This window comes from Typha angustifolia, chromosome 15 (genome assembly GCF_048772165.1).
Source record: "Typha angustifolia cultivar Huaian chromosome 15, ASM4877216v1, whole genome shotgun sequence".
Lineage (NCBI taxonomy): Eukaryota > Viridiplantae > Streptophyta > Magnoliopsida > Poales > Typhaceae > Typha > Typha angustifolia.
Window position 1 is genome coordinate 14432269 of NC_133253.1, and position 16832 is coordinate 14449100.

Here is a 16832-nt window from a genome sequence, read left to right on the forward strand (position 1 = left end):
AGAGAAGAAAGTCATTGTCAAGTACTCAGATTGTAGGAAATTCCTGCCGTCATAGACTCTGTAGTTTCTTGTACTCTCGTTAAAATGATGATAAGAGCTAAATGACTAATTAAAAAGTTAGATCATCAATTCACTGTAGCATAGTGGTCAAGTTCATTCTAACTTCGCAATAGAAGGTGACTTTGTCTGCGCATAAACTTTGCTATTACGCCTTATTTTCCTTGGAAAGGTTGTTCAACGTAAATATCACAAAAGTTTGTTCCATTGTATAGCCTATGAATATAGGCGGATGAATTAACGTTGCGGCAGTTGTTGGAGAATGGTGGACGATCAATCATGGGAGTGGACGACTGTATAGTAGGGTGGCTGCAGGAGATGATAGTGGTTATGGGTTGGAGGTAGAATTCGGGTTTCTAACGTAGATCTACATGTAGGAAAATAAATGGCTATGATTACTTACTTCTACTCTTAGATTATCTTACTTTTACTTCTACGATAAACTCAAGACTAAAATAATTTTTAAATGCTTGGATGCTTATATTCATAAATAAATAAGCTTAGCCCCTCTATATATAGAAGTCGGGTATAATGAGTCATACTCGGACTTATCCCTAAAGACTTATACGACTCGAACTAGGATTTGCCTTAGAGGTTTACATGACTTAATTGAACTTGCTTTTAGTAGCTTATGTTACTTAATTAAATTTATTTTAGTTATTTACATGACTTAACTAGACTTGTCTAAGAGCTTACATAAAAGATAAATATAAATTATTTAAAAGATAAATAGATTTGATTCATCAAGTTAAATGCCCTTATGATGTAATTCGGTTATACCCGGATTGTACCGCATATAAACACACGTATCACATTCACTAATGTGAAAGCCATTTGACACTATATCTATGTCAAAAATTTCATGACATTGTTTAGGTGCTTGCTTAAACTTGTAAAAAGACTTAATTAGTTTACACACTTTTCTCTCTTATCCTAGAACCACAAATCCTTCGAGTTGTTCCATATATATATATATTTCATTTAATTCATTATTCAAAAATACCATTTTCACAATCCATTTGATACATTTTCAAATAATATAATGCAGCAAGAGCAATTATTAATCGATAGAAGTTATTCTCATAACTAATGAATATGTATCAAAGTAATCTATTCCTTGTCAGTTTATACCCTTAGGCGACCCATAAGATAATTGTCTAAATTTATGTCCTAAAAGCTTGCTTTGCATTTTGTCGATCACAAATTTAAGAGAGGGAAATTTGCATATAACATTTTGCCTTTTAGCTAAATTTATATTTATACTCTATATTTTTACTATTTATAAATTGAGCCTATAATTTAGGGAATATATGCAGAAAATACCCTGCTGTTAGATCTGTTAGTTAAATTTAACCAAACCTTTGGGTTAAGTTAACTATACTTTGAAGATTACAAAAAGTAATCAGGGGTCAACCTCAAGGACGTGGTTAAGGCTCAAGGACGCCGATGAGGGGCGAGGGTTGAAGATGCCGACGAGGATTGAGGATGCCGACGAGGGGTGAGGGTCGAGGATGCAAGCGAGGGTCGTGGCCGTGCTCTCTTCCCATGGGTCAACCTCAGGGTTAACAGTCAACCAAAGGGCATTTTAGGTATTTAAGGTATTTTAGAAATAAAATAATTTTAATTAATGAAATATTATAGTGGTGTTAGTTGAAATCTAACTCAGGGTGTTTTTCTGTACATATTTCCTAAATCATAGGTCTCAATTTACAAATAGTGAAAATATAGGGTAAATATAAATTTAGTTAAAAGGCAGGGTATTTATTATATACAAATTTTCCTTTAAAAGATTATATTTTGGATTTAGGCATGAGAAGGGTGCTTTCTATGTATTTCTCACCGGTAGCTAGGGGCTTGACTTTGAAAAGGGAGATGATCAAGCTTTTTTTGGGCTTAGTTAGTGTATATGCTGAAGTAAATAATTGATTTATTTAGATTAATAATTTGGTCGAAAATTAGATCGTACTTATCGATAACGGTTTCAGTGGAAATAAGTTAGACAATAATTTTCTAAATTAACAGTTTTTCACCAGCCTTGCCAAATAACAAAAATTATCAGCAAATACCATCTTGGGGAGAATTTGCCTGAGGAGGTGGGCTTCCGTTTTGTTTAACCTTCAAATTGATCATCATAATATAAATGTAAAGTTTATTTTCATAGGGAGTATCTATTATCACATACAACTAAGCATACGATGACAATGCTATTTTTTTATGTTTTGTATAAATTTAGAGCACTATTACAGAGCCTGTCGATACAAATGCAACCAATATGAATAACCAGTAATAAAGATGTTAAGCACCATACTTCACAATAATTTTGAGACATCAAATACTTCATAGGGCAAAAGAATATTTGATGAGTTCTCATACTAATTGATAGGCTCTGATACCAATGGTAGGTTCTAATACCAAATTGATAGGCTCTGATACCAAAAGATCGGCTATGGAACAATTCTTTAAGATATGAATTTATTGCATTAAGTAGTCCGTACAACCGTGAAAAAATATTTGTCAGATATTCTCTGGTAGTTAGAAAATTACGAAACTAATTGGGTTGGATCCGTAACTTCCTAATCTACAACTTTCTTATTTATGCCCTTCACAGATTCGAACTGTAGTCTAGAAGAAAATATGGAATAACGTGGGTGATGGTGGTGGTGACGGGTGGAGTGGATGTTAGGGTTATGGATGTATATAGAGATAAGGGTGGATTGTGGAAGTGATTAAGGGAAGTAGACGAAGGGAACAAAGTGGTCGAGATCCCAAAGAAGAGGGGTGACTCAACAAACTAGGGAGATTAGAAGCTACGAGAAACCTTACCAACGATAAATGTGGAAGGATAGTGAAGATGGAAGAGGGAGGAGTCTAGAAAGAATATAGGAGGCAACAAATTAAGAATCCAATACATAATGAAGTTGGTTGCTATCCACATATTTATAGAGGCTAGCCAACAAGTTCTAAAACAATATGAAATTCTAATTCTAGAGGATTCCCATCGATCGCGTTCGAACGCACTCAAAAAACCCCTTCTTTGGATTTGCGAATGCGACATAGGCGTTCACAAAGCGTTCACAAACGCAGGCGTTCATAAGTGTTCACAAACGCGGGCGTTCACAAGCGTTCACAAGGGCGTTCGAACGCGACTCCACCTGCGTTCGAGTGCGACCTACAGGAATTTTATTTTAGTGAAAATAAACACCTAATGCAATAAGAAAAAAAATCCTAACTAAGTGTATCAGCCCACCACGCTTTCCCTGCCTTGCCCTCAAGGTGAAAAGTCAGGGAAACGCTCCAAGATATCAGTCTCCAACTCTTATGTCGCCTCATCAGATGGCTTGCCAAGCCATTTAACTAGAATCTCCATCTCCAATCTGGTATCATGTCATCGTCAGCATCTAGCAAGTACTCGAACTGGCTCTACGATCTCTATTTTCTCCAACGGCTCCGGTAGAACCGATCCAACAATCTCATGATCTCGAATGCGCTCTCTCAACAATGAAATATGAAAGACAAGGTGCACTTTCGACCCCTCCGGCAGCTCCAAACGATATGCAACTGGACCAATGCACTCTAACACCTGAATGCATCCGCGGTCTAGTAGCAAACCATCTCGATTCTCCAACTCAGGATGGCGCTCTGGATCCTCCATCAGCTCCTACAATAATCTCAAAATATCTAGGTCAAATGTACATGCATACCTCAGCTCGTCAAGGAAGGGAAAGGTAGGAGATGAATAAGCTGCAAGCTCGTTAGTATCGGTTTGGCGCGATAGTGCATCCGTCGCTCTATTTTCCGTTCTCTTTTTGTATTGAATTTCATAATCATACCCCAGCAATTTTTTGTTCCTCCACTTTGTCACTGCATGCAGAATTGCCAACATCTCTCTCTTATAAGTCGATAATTGCTGAGATTTTTGTGATAAAGTCTTACTAAGATAGGCAATGAGACATCCCTTTTGCATTAGTACAGCTTCTATGCCAACACCCGATGCATCACATTAACAATGAATTCTTTGGTGAAGTCCGGTAGCGCTAGAACGGGTGCCGTCGTTATTGCTATTTTTAATTTTTCAAAGGCTGAAGTGGCTTCATCCATCCATCTAAAGAATCCTTCTTCAACAAAGAAGTGAGAGGAGCAACGATCTTGCCATATCCGATGATAAATCGATGATAATAACTAGTCAGTCCCAAAAGTTCCCTCAATCCAGTGGTAGTAGTAGGAATAGGCCAAGTCGTCATACATGCAACCTTTTGAGGATCTGCCGCTACACCTTCCTCTGAAATGATGTGGCCTAAATACTCCACTTTTAGTAGTCCCCATAGGCACTTGAACTTCTTGATCTTCAATTGGTTTTGCTCCAACAAATTCAGCACGTCCTCCAAATGCCACCAATGCTCCAATTTAGTCCTGCTATATACCAAAATATCGTCAAAAAATACCAAGACATACCTTCGCAAGAAAATCCAAAATATATCATTCATGAGGCCTTGAAAGGTAGCTGGAGCATTAGTGAGACCAAAAGGCATCACTCAAAACTCGTAATGCCCGTCCGGAGTCCGAAATGCAGTTTTGTACACATCCGCTCGGTGAAATCTAATTTGATGATACCCGGCCCTCAAGTTAAGCTTACTAAATATAATCACCCCTACAAGCTTGTCCAACAACTTCTCGATAACCGGAATGGGATACTTGTCTTTGACAGTAATAGCGTTTAGTGCTCGACAGTCGACCCAAAAACACCATGTTCTGTCCATTTTTCGCACCAAAAGCACGGGGGATGAGTATGAGCTATGACTTGGTTGTATGAGGTCTTGCTCCAACATCTCGGCTACCATCTTTGAGATAACTTCGTTTTGCACATGTGGATACCGATATGGCCTCACGTTCGTCGATGCAACCCCGAGTATAATCTCTATACGATGGTCTACCGCTCTCCTCGGTGGCAACTTCTACGGCTCCTCAAACAGTCTAGAAAAGTTATCTAATAAATTAGACAATTCAATTGTAGTACCTGAACTCGTTTGAAGCTCATCTCCTGCTGGTCCTAACTGAAGAAGATAGGCCAAATCAGACGCACCAAGCAGCCCCACCATAGGCTGCATCGCAGGAATCGACGAAGTTCACCATCAAGCCACACATCTTTGTTTCCTTGTTTATATTTCATCCACATGCTCTAGAAATCAAATGTGACGAGTCCCAAACTCTGTAACCACTAAGCATCAAGGACAATGTTCGCTCCTCGCAATGCCAACGGATATAAGTCCACAATGATGTCGTGTCCTTACACCCGTATACCGAATCGGCGACACAAGCTCTGTGCCCTAAGCTTCGTGCCGTCTCCAATAGCAACGTCAAACCTCATAGTTGGTTCGGCATCCAAACCCAATCTCCTCACTAGCCTCTCATCTAGAAAGTTGTGTGTACTCTCCGAATCGATGAGAATGTGCACACATTGCTTTCTAACAAGTCTGTCTACCCGTAACGTCCTCGGAGCGGAAGTACTCGAATATGCATGCATCGATATTTCAGCTTGGATATCTTCCTCCACACCCTCCTCCACAATGGTCTCATCATGGGTCTCCTTTGGATACTCTCCATCATCGTTAATCTCATCATCCTCCTCAGGACCATCGATAAGCATCACACTTCTGATCAATTTAGTACATGACCGGGGGTAAAACGCTCATCATATCGAAAGCAAAGGCCCTTCGCTCTTTGCTCCTCCACCTGGGCAGGTGTGAGAGTTCAAACGGGGGGTCTAATGCCTCCTCTAACATCGGAAGAAGGTCTCAAAAGTAGTCGTGGTTTAGTAGTCGCAGTCGCTGTTTTTGAAACAGCAGAATTTTCAGCCGGCGTTCTAGGTGCAAACCGCTCATCTCGGTTACCCCAATTGGTTTTCGCTGCCAACTTTAGAGCCATATGATTTTGTTTCATCCTCACGGCCTTCTCAAGGCCTCCTCAAGAGTAATAGGACATAGAGCACGAACATTCGCTTGTATCTCCTCTCGCAGTCCTAAAATAAATGTACTCATCGATGTATGTTCGGGTCACGGTGACTCACAATGACTACTAACTCTTTCAAACTCAGCTTGGTACTCTAATACGATAGTTTCTTGAACCATCTTGCTTAATGTGGCAGCAAAATCTTCATAGGTCGCTGTCCCAAATCTGTATGTAGTTCTCCTATAAAAATCAGCTCATCTGGTAAATCAATCACCACGAATAACCGATCTAAACCAATGAAATGCCATTCCTTGGAGGTGAAAGCTTGCCATATGGACTTTTACATCTTCTACTGTATATTAACAATCAAAATATTGTTCAACTTGAAACACCCAATCTGTTGAATCACCGCCTTGGAATTTTGGAAAGTCCAAGCGTGCGGTTCTCTCCCAAATAGCATTGTTGGGTTCGCAAAAGATCCTTGGTTTAGGTCTAGACCTTTGTGCATGTTGATCACATTCTCTAAATCCTCGAGCACGACCATCACCAACTCCATAGGGATCAACCTCATCCTTATAGTGCTAATTCTCCTCATCGACGAAGCGCATCGGTGCTGCACGCTTTTCGGGATCCACCACCGCCGGTTTTAGGTTTTGTAAAGGAGGTGGGGGATGATGTGAAGGCATCGGTAGGAGGGGATCATTAACACTCATATGATGCACCTGGACCTATGGGGTATCGATTTTATGGGGTCTCACCGTTGGTCATTCTTGAAACTCCGTTCGTCGTCAAGGAGATGACAAACCCAATCGATTCATGACATATTCTTTGAATTCATTGTGATCCTTTTGTATGTTGTCAACTCTATGCAACAATGTTTGAAATATGCCCCTTCTTTCATCCATATTCGAACCTATGGATGTTGGTTGACTCAGTCCTACCGTGGTCACGTTAGAATGCGTCTGATCGCTTTCGTATGCACTCAAAAAGCCCCTTCTCTGGATTTGCGAACGCAACACAGGTATTCACAAGGTGTTCGAATGCGGGTGTTCACAAGGGCGTTCGAACGCGACTCCACCTACGTTCGAACGCGACTCCACCTACGTTCGAACGCGACCTACAAGAATTTTATCTTAATAAAAATAAATACCTAATGCAATAAAAAAGATCCTAACTAAGTGTATCAGTATTATACAAAGACATTGTGACTGTCACAAATCATGTCTTATATGTAGGTGTGTAAAAGAGTCAAGCTTAAGTGAGCCAGCTCTAGCTCAGACTGGCTCAGCTCAACTCGACTCGAGTCGAGCTTGAGCCTAAAATGAGCCTATTATCAAGTCTCATTCAAGTCGAGCCATATCAAGCTGGATCGAGCCCAAGCCGATGGAGGAAGAGGATGAGGCGGCAACTTGGCGAAGGAGGAGGAGGACGAGGAAAATGAACACGAGGCAATGACTTAAGGAGGAGGATGAGGAGGAGGAGGAGGAGGTGGTGGTGGGTTAGAGAAGGAGGAGGAGGCGGGCTAGAGAAGGTGGAGGAGGCGGGCTGGAGAAGGATGAGGAAAATGAACACGAGGCAATGACTTGAGTAGGAGGATGAGGAGGTGGCAAGTCATAGTGGAGGGGGAGGAGGAGGAGGAGGCAGAGGAGGTGGGCCACGGTAGAGGAGGAGGTGGAGAAGGCGGGCTGGAGAAGGTGGAGGAGGAGCCGGGTTAGACTTAGAGATGGAGGAGGAGGAGGTGGGTCGAGCGGCGATTGATTTGGGTCAAGAAGTTGAGAATTTGAGATGGGAAAATTGGGATTTAGGGTTTGACAATTTGACTTATCCTTTTACACTGAGCCTAACGAGCCGAGCTTGAGTGAGCTGACTCCAGCTCAGGCTCGGCTCAACTCTACCAGAGCCAAGCCCGAGCTGAGCTTGAGTCACCTGTTTATTTTGACAGCCCTACTTATATGCCCTGCACCATAAAATAGAAGCCCAATAATATGGAGCAATATGCATTTCTGTCATCTATAGGAAGGAAGAGAGCTCAAAGAGCAGGTGATCCTATTTTTACCAATTTAACCTAATATGTTATATATATATATATATATATATATATATATATATATATATAGCACACAAGGAGACTCAATGCTTCTTAATTCTTAAGATGCAGTGATCATTGGATGAAAGATGATTTTACTCAAATTTTTAAGTTGGTTGTCAGCTGCTATAACCTGTACTAATATATCACAGATAGAAACCCAAAAATGAGAATAAACTATAATCACATAAATAAGTAAAGATAAATAAATATAGAAGCTGTAGCTCGGCAGTGAGAACACAAATGAAGAAATCAAACTCCAAATTATTGTATATGCCACTGTCACCATCCAACTTCGGGGAGTCTCGAGCCTAGAAATAAAATTGAAAAATGGAAGGGAGAAGATAAGGAGAAGAAGAGATTATTAAATCTTTGAGGTCTAAAATCCTCATCTAGTACATGGATAGGCAAAAAACAATCTCCCTTCAAGCTCATCTCCTCTTTTACTCGTAAGAGGGAGAAAAAAAATGAGGAAGAAAAGAGGAGGCAATGAAGACAAGTAACGCATAACACTTAACTGGGAGGGCCTCCCATTCCTCTTAACCGATTACTAGATCCATAGGCATGAGGCAACTTAGAGCATTCCTTTCAAGCAGTGAGAAAGAGAAGTTAAGGGGATAGGATAAGATGAGAGATAAGTATGAACTAATCAGATTTATGCTCTTTGGTCTATATTTGTTCCATAATCAATTAATATATGTATTTTATCAATATAAGTTTTCAAAAAGCCCATAAGGTTGGGATTCGTATGCAAAATTTCTCAAAAATCTAATTATCATTTTCTTTGTTACACTTTCAAACTCCACCACTCTATGTTGCTCTTACTCACCATCGCAACACTGATCTATTTTTAGCCTCTTTTTTTTTTTTCTCACTTTGAGCAACTAAATAATGAGTTAGTTTTTATTAAATTAGTAATCTTCTAAACTTTGTTTGCTAAAATAGACTACTCCTCAAATATAATATTAAAATCAATCTATTTTACTGCAAGTTGTATGTAAAATATTGAATTAATCGATGTTTCACTTTTTAGATGAAAACACCAAAAATTTATTTTTAGAAATCTCTAAACTATTAATATTTTACTTTAAAAAGAGCTGAACAATTTAGTATTTTTATCTTTAAAAAATAAGATAAAATATAAAATTAAATCTAGATGAGCTATCATTGACAAATTTAAGTGTAGTTAGCTGCAAGGACCAAAACAACTTTAGCCTACATCCCACTACCGTAGGTCTCAAAAGTACCTTTCGCAGCGGGCACTTGGTCTTTGTTTTTACAGACGCATAAAAAGTATATTTAATAGTTATACCATTTCAATCAGATCTTTTTGTGATTCTAAGTGAGCACAAAGTTATGATATTCTAAGCATTTTATATATATATATTTTGTTTGAGATTTAATTAAGCTTCAATCAAAATTATTACGGTTGTTTATATATTTGTACCGACGTATAATTTGGCCAAATTGAACTATTTGTTAGAAAGATATAATTCGAAAGTGTGGTATATTTTGGTAAATAAAGTTTAGAATGGTGTTAGTTTGGTAAAAAATTCAACAAATAACAACGCAAGTACCCGTCCTCGGTCCTCCCTCTCTTTTTCTCCGTTCGGAGATGCAAACCGAGCTCCCTCCTCGCTCCCCTTCTCAGAGGGATGGAGCGAAAGAAGCGGAAGCACTGCTCTCCTCTTCGTTCTCGTCCTCTTCTTTGCGCATGGCGGTGGTGGCAGAGGACGCGAATCCCGAGGCGCCTATCCTTCATCTCCTCCGGTCGGCGACGACCACCTCCACCGGCGGGGGAGGCGGCGGGAGAAGGATGAGAAGGAGGGCGGTGAGCGACCCCTGTATATCCTCCAGTGCCTCGCACCGCCGCTCCTTCCGCGGCGATGTCACTCGCGCCGCTGCCGAGACTTTCCTCCTTACGCGCCTCGCCCTCACTCTTCTCCGCTATCTCGGGTAATACTCTTCCTCCTCCACTCATTGTAAAATCGGATACGATCTGTTTAGTATTGAGATTGTAATCTTTTTTGACAAATAGCGCTCGTTTCATTGAAACTTAAAAAACATTAATCTCCAACGAGATTAACGCACAAAACCATCACCGCCAGTTTTAGCATAGAAACTCCAAACAAACAAAATACACCACCAAAGTTCCAGGAGTTTTACCACCACCTACCATATCCTAATAGCAACAAAACAAACGTTCACTAATGCTATGACCACCATAAGTCCACACAAACAGACACAGTTACACAGAGATAAATTCCCTGCAGTTATCCCAAACAACATTAACGAGCAGTTAAAGCTAACAACCCTGAAAAACCTTTCATCTAAAAAAAATAAAAAATACAACCCTGAAAAACCATTGAACCCACAGATACGCCTCCGTAGCTCCATCTCTAGCTCAGGTCAACTGGATTGTCCTCTACATCTCCCTGCATTAGCTTCCTTGCTTTCTTCACAGCTTCTTTACCTTGAATTCCTGCCCAGCATAGGAAGAGGCCTGTTATTTTGTAAGACAAATTCTCCCAGGATTTAGAACAATTGTTGAAATTTCTGTTATTTCTTTCTAGCCATATAGACCAGATCAGAGAACTCAATTAAAGTAACAACCATTTAGCATTTCCTTTCTTCACTTGAAATTTCTCTTTATACTATTGGTCACTCCACATACTTTCCTCATTTACTCATCATATGTTTCGCATAGCCACATCTAATGAATAGATGATCTACAACTTCATCCTGAGCACAATAAGCATATTGACTATTACCCGACCAACCTTTCCTTCTCAGGTTGTCCCTAGTCAAAATCCGATTATTACAAACTAGCCAAACAAAGCCTCTACCTTTAAAGGTATTTTCAATTGCCAAATCTTAGCCGACCCTTTTGTGATAACTCCACCATTATTCTAAAACCTATAAAGTGATTTCACCGTGAAGATACCACTCTTTTCAAACCTCTACACCCATTTTCATTTAACTGTACATTACTGTTACTAATCCAGTTGATCATGCTTAATTCTCTTCTAGAAGTTGTTCCGTTAAACATCTCCGATACTTAGACACCAGCTTTGCCCATCCCAAACTTCCTGAACAGTCACAGTCTCCTCCCAAGTGATCTTAAATAGCCTAGGAAAATATTTTGCCAAAATGCAATCTCTAATCCAAATGTTAGTCTAGAATTTGATTCTTTTGCCATCATTCAGACTCCATTGAAGCCCAGCTTTTAAAATGTTACCAGCATAACACCTCTCCAAAACTGAGAAATTTGTGCTGAGTTCTTTAGTTTAAAAGACTCCACCGTAACTTTTTTATAATATCTTTGCATCACTATCGAAGCCCTTAATTGATTTTTTTAATTAAGTAATCTCCACCACCATTTAGCCAAAAGGGCCTCATTCATCTCTTTTAGGTTATGGATACCCATACCACCAAATTCCTTCTTTTATAGACCTTATCCTAGTTCACCGGTGCATAACCACTTTTCTCATACTGTGTTCCATGCCATAAAAAGTTCCTTCTTAGTTTATCAATTCTTTTTCTCACCTAAATTGGTATATTAAAAAAAGTCAAGTAATACAAAGGAACAACACTCAAATTGAGTTAATTAGAGTAATCCTCCCAACCAAAACCTTTTCGGCCTGCAAACCCCAAATATTTAACACCTCTTCTTTACAGTTTAGAATTCTTGCCAACGCTCTACCTTTTCTTTTATTACTCCCTGAATACATCAATGAGCTCTCCTCAAAATTAATCTTTAACCCGGACATAGCCTCAAAATAGTATAGTAAATATTTTAGAATAGCCACTTCTCTTTCCTTGGTTTGCACAAACAGTAATGTATCATCAACATACTGCAAATTGATCACCCTATTGGTTGTACATCACAACCCAAACTTCTTATCAAACTTTCTTGCTTAGTCTTCTGCAGCATCCTATTTAATCCATTCGTAGCTAAAACAAAGAGATAATGAGACAATGGATCTCTTTATCTTAGACCTTTTTTACACTTAATGTCATGACCCGTAATAGGAATCATGAGTGGCCATGTATCTCAATATACTTGAGATACACGAAGCCTTATCAATACTTTCTACATGTATAATTTGTAACAACTATAGCTCAGTGAGTGGAATCCACTCGAAAACCAAATAAAATTCTACATTATATTAATGCTGAAAAAGATTAAACTAACAGCAATAATATCCATAATAGTTTGTAATAAGCATGCTCTTTAAATAATAACAACGATAACAATAGAGAGAGAGAGTCATAACTTGTAACCTTGCATGGTTCCAACATATTAATATCTTTTCAATATTTATACTGTCATATATCTTAATGGGTCTAAACCCTGTGGATCCACATCAACTAGAAGTCACCTCGAGATGACGCTCGGGACTTTTCTTCATAGCTGATCCGGTTAGGATCATCAGATGGTATCACCCTGTGATTAATACACTCTGTCTTTTTCACTAACTGTTGAGAGAAGTTAGAGTCACCTAGAAATTTTTTTATTTATCCTAGGACTGTTTCCTAACCCCGCCGGAGTCACCTAAGAAAGTCACGACAGTGATCTAATTTAGGACTTTCCTCTGGACTTCTAGATATACTTGAGTCACCACAGAAAATCGTAAATGATTTATACCGGGACTGTTGTCACAACCCAAAATAGGAATCATGACCAGCCATGCATTTCAATATGCTTAAGATGTACGAAACCTTATTAATACTCTCTAATATATAAATACAAATGAGAACATGCTTTACTAAATTTTATAAATAATTACAATAATTTAATTTTTACATATGAGGGTGAAATAAATAATTTGCACACAGAAAATTTACATGGTCTGACAAAAATACGAAATATAACAAAATAAACACGTGAGTGAACCCACTCACCTAAGTCTAGGTAAGACAACCGAAATCTCAAATCTCTAGTTCACGTACTAAAATCATCACCTTAAATAATAAATAACAATAACATTTTTAATTAAAACAATTATTAAAAATCTTTCTACAATTTAACCAAAGAATAAATAATTTGGGCTAAAATAAGCCCAAATCAGTTGGGCTGGGCTGCAGTTGGCCCGCAGCCCACCCAACTAATTCTTAAATGGATTGGGCCAAGGCCCAATCCAATTAGCTAATGGAATCGGGTCGGGTTCCTTGGATTCGGATCCAACCCGACCCGAATCCAATTACTAAAAGGGAGAAGATCAGACCCAAAGTCTGTCTTCTCCAAGCCGAAGAAAGAGAGAGAAAAAGAGAGGAAAAGAGAGAAAAAAAAGAGAAAGAAGAAGAAGACGCCGGCGGTCGCTGCGGCGAAGGTTCGCCGGCACACCCTCAGCTCCCCAATACCCATACGGTGCCGCCGTCCTCGCGAGGTGGAGGAGAATCCGCGAACGGTGGTCGATCCCATGACCGACGGTGACCGGAGCCACGAGGGCTCCAACGGTGACTGCCCACGGTACGAGGCCAACGGCAAGGCGCTTCCAGAGGTAGCGGCTGCGACTTGAAGCCGCCGGCCGGCCAGATTTGCCGACGAGGCCGAAAACCCCCAAAATTAGGTATTTCTAATCTATCTCTTTGAATTTAAATTAAACTAGAGGGATGAGAGAGGGCTCACCGGGGAGGAGTGTGGTGGTCCCAATTTCCTCCGGCGACGCTCCGGTGGTCTGATCCCACAACGACGACTCCGACGGTGAGGAAGAAGAGAGAGAAGAGAGCTCGGGGGGGGGGGGGGGTTAAGATAGTTAAGCAGAGATTAGGGTTTTAATTTATAGCTTAGAAGAGAAATCTAGACCTAATCCGATCCGGATTAGGTGTGATTTCTCTCTCTTTGCGCCTCGATGCGTGCTGGAGAGGGAGAGGGGAGGGGCTACACGTGCAGAGCACGTGCACCCTCCTCTCTCAACCCCTCTTTTTTTTTTTTTTAATTTCTGGTTTTGACAACTGTTCTCTAAGTCGTACCAATACTAGTCTCATTTTTTTTTTCACAAATTTCAATATTTGTATGAAGTATGGTGATGCACTGAATATAATAATTAAATGCACACGGGAAATATAACAATTAAATTTTTGCACGTACAGATAAAATAAATAGATTTGCATGCAGGATTTGTAACAATTAAATTTTTTGCACATAAGAGTGAAATAAATAATTTGCACACAGAAAATTTATATGGTCTGACAAAGGTATGAAATATAATAAAATAAATATATGAGTGAACCCACTCACCTAAGTCTAGGTAGGACAACCGAAATCTCAAATCTCTAGTTTACGTACTAAAAATCAACACCTTAAATAATAAATAATATTCAAAATTTTAATTTAAATAATATCAATATTTTCTAAAATTTAAAAAAAAAATGAAAAAAAAACTAAAATGGGTTTAACCCACCTATTGGATTGGGCTGGGCTACTGCTGGCCTGGCCCAATTCAAAAATATAACCAATTGGGCTGGGCCAAGGCCCAAATAAACGGTTCGGTTCGGGTCGGGTTTCTGGATCCGAAATCCAACCCGAACCTGAACCCAAAATTTAATAGAAAAGGGGTTGGCTCGGGTTAAACCCGAGCCCAACCAACCCGTTCTTTTTCCTTCTCGCGCCCAACGCGAGGAAGGGAGGAATCGAGGGAGGGAGACTGGTCGTCGGCGACTCTACCGGCGGTGGTTCACGACCGACTCCCGCCTTCTCTCTCTCTCTCTCTCTCTCTCTTCGTTGTTCTCACGTGGTGGAGGAGAACCCACCACCGACGGCCGACACCGAGGCCGATGTTGGTTGGAGCCACGAGGGCTCCCTAGAAGATATCACCGACACCGGGCTTGGAGCACGAAGCTTCCGGTGACGATGCCATTGCGACCCGAAGCCGCCAGCCGGCCTGATTTGCCGATGAAGCTGAGAACCCCACTTTTAGGTATTTTCGATTTATCCCTTTAAATTTAAATTAAACTAGAGAGATGAGAGAGGGCTCATCGGGGAGGAGTGTGGTGGTCCCAATTTCCTCCGGCGATGCTCCGGCGATCTGATTCCACAGCAACGACTCGAACGGTGAGGAAAAAAAAGAAAAACAAAGGAGGAGAAGAAGGCTGGGGGAGGGGGTTGAGGAGAGAGAGGATTAGAGTTTAATTTATAGATTAGAAGAGGATCAAATCTAATCCGATTCGGATTAGATGAAATCCCCCCTTATCTGTGCCTCGTCGCGTGTCGGAGAGGGAGAGGGAGAGGGGAGGGGCTGCACGTGCAGAGCATCGCCGGCGACCATTGTCGCCGGCAGCCTATCGACCTCGTCGGAGCTTTCCTAGCGACCTTGACGACCTGCATTAGAGGGAAGGTCGATCACGGCGACCAACAGTGGAAGACTTCCCACCCATGGCCAACCACAACTCGAGCCACGAGGGCCTCCTAGAAGATATCATCGACACTGGGCTTAAAGCACGAAGCTTCCGGTGACGAGGCGGTTGTGATCCGAAGCCGCCGGCTTGCCTGATATGGCGATGAAGCCGAGGAACCCAAATTTAGGTATTTCTAATTGACCTTATTAAACTTTAATTAAAATTGAAGGGTGGGAGAGGGCTTACCAAGGAGTTACGTGGTGGTCTCCGATGGCTCCGGCGGCACTCCGGCAGGCCGATTCCACGACGTGACTCCGATGGTGAGAAAGAAAAAAACGAAGGAGGAGAAGAAGAATAAAAGGGAAAAGGAGGCTGGAGGGGGGGCTGAGGAGAGAGAGAAAAAAATTTAAGGTTTAATTTATAAAGCAAAGATCCCAAATCTGACTTGGATTTGGATTCGGTGAGATTTTCTCCCTGCGCCTCGTCGCGTGCTGGAGAGGGAGAGGGGAGGGGGTTGCACGTGCACCCTCCTCTCTCAACCCCCCTTTTTTTTTTCTGGTTCTCACAAAAAATCAACAGTTTTGAAAGGTCAATGAGTTTCAACCTCAATTCTCAATAATTTCTGGTCGGTACTGTTCCATCTTTGGTGAAATTTCAGACCATGTGTTCAACTAGTTCAAAATACTAGGTTCTTGATATGCTTAAACCTAATAGTAATGCTGAAGTGGAATGTAAGCATTCAGACAGGCTCTATCCAGTGAATGCCTAAAGGATACAATTTATAAATGTTAAAATTTCTTTTCTAACAAAAATCTTTTCTCCAATCAGTTTCATCTTTTCCTTCCTCGTTTCCTTTTCCTATTAGAGCAAAATACTAATGCTCCTTTTGCCCATGCAAGATTCTGTTTGGCAATTTGCTTTTCCAACTTCCAAGTTTATCTAGAAAGGAATGCTGCAATCTGCACTTGTTTCTGATGCTTTAGTGAGCCCAAACCTAAGAGGAACTAAGGTTTAATACTTTAATCCAACTATACACATAGTGATTCAGTTCTCACCCTTAAGTCCACTTCTTTTTGTTACAATCTTGCACTTTCTTTCTTGCTTTCATCAGTTTTCTTCTCACACCATTATCCATGCACTTGTCATGTTATTACATCTTTCCTTCTTGCACTGTTTCTCAACAACATCACATTCTTTCTCTGCTACCATTCTGAGGCCTCTCTTTTCCATTCTTTGTACACAATTATTACAACATTACACCTTTTCACCGTAATATTTTTGCTCATTAGTGAAACTGCTCAATTTTGTAAACATGCTTTATGTTAAACTTTTGGAAAAATGATGTTAAACATTTTTTACCATTGAAAGCACCTCTGGATTTTAAAAGGTCAAAATATTCTCC

At 40.4% G+C, this 16832-nt stretch overlaps 1 protein-coding gene across 2 annotated transcripts in view; it reads left to right on the top strand.

Moving 5' to 3' along the window:
- Positions 1–9665: 9665 nt before the first annotated feature.
- The window catches only part of LOC140779859 (probable isoprenylcysteine alpha-carbonyl methylesterase ICMEL1), a 36150-nt gene continuing 28983 nt past the window's right edge, over positions 9666–16832 (top strand). Inside the window, exon 1 of one of the 2 annotated variants that reach the window (XM_073125155.1) lies at positions 9666–10045. In XM_073125155.1, the coding sequence (XP_072981256.1) occupies positions 9705–10045 (341 nt within the window). In that variant the 5' untranslated portion in view covers positions 9666–9704. The remainder of the gene's footprint in view (positions 10046–16832) is intronic. The other variant, XM_073125156.1, reaches the window with a different exon arrangement.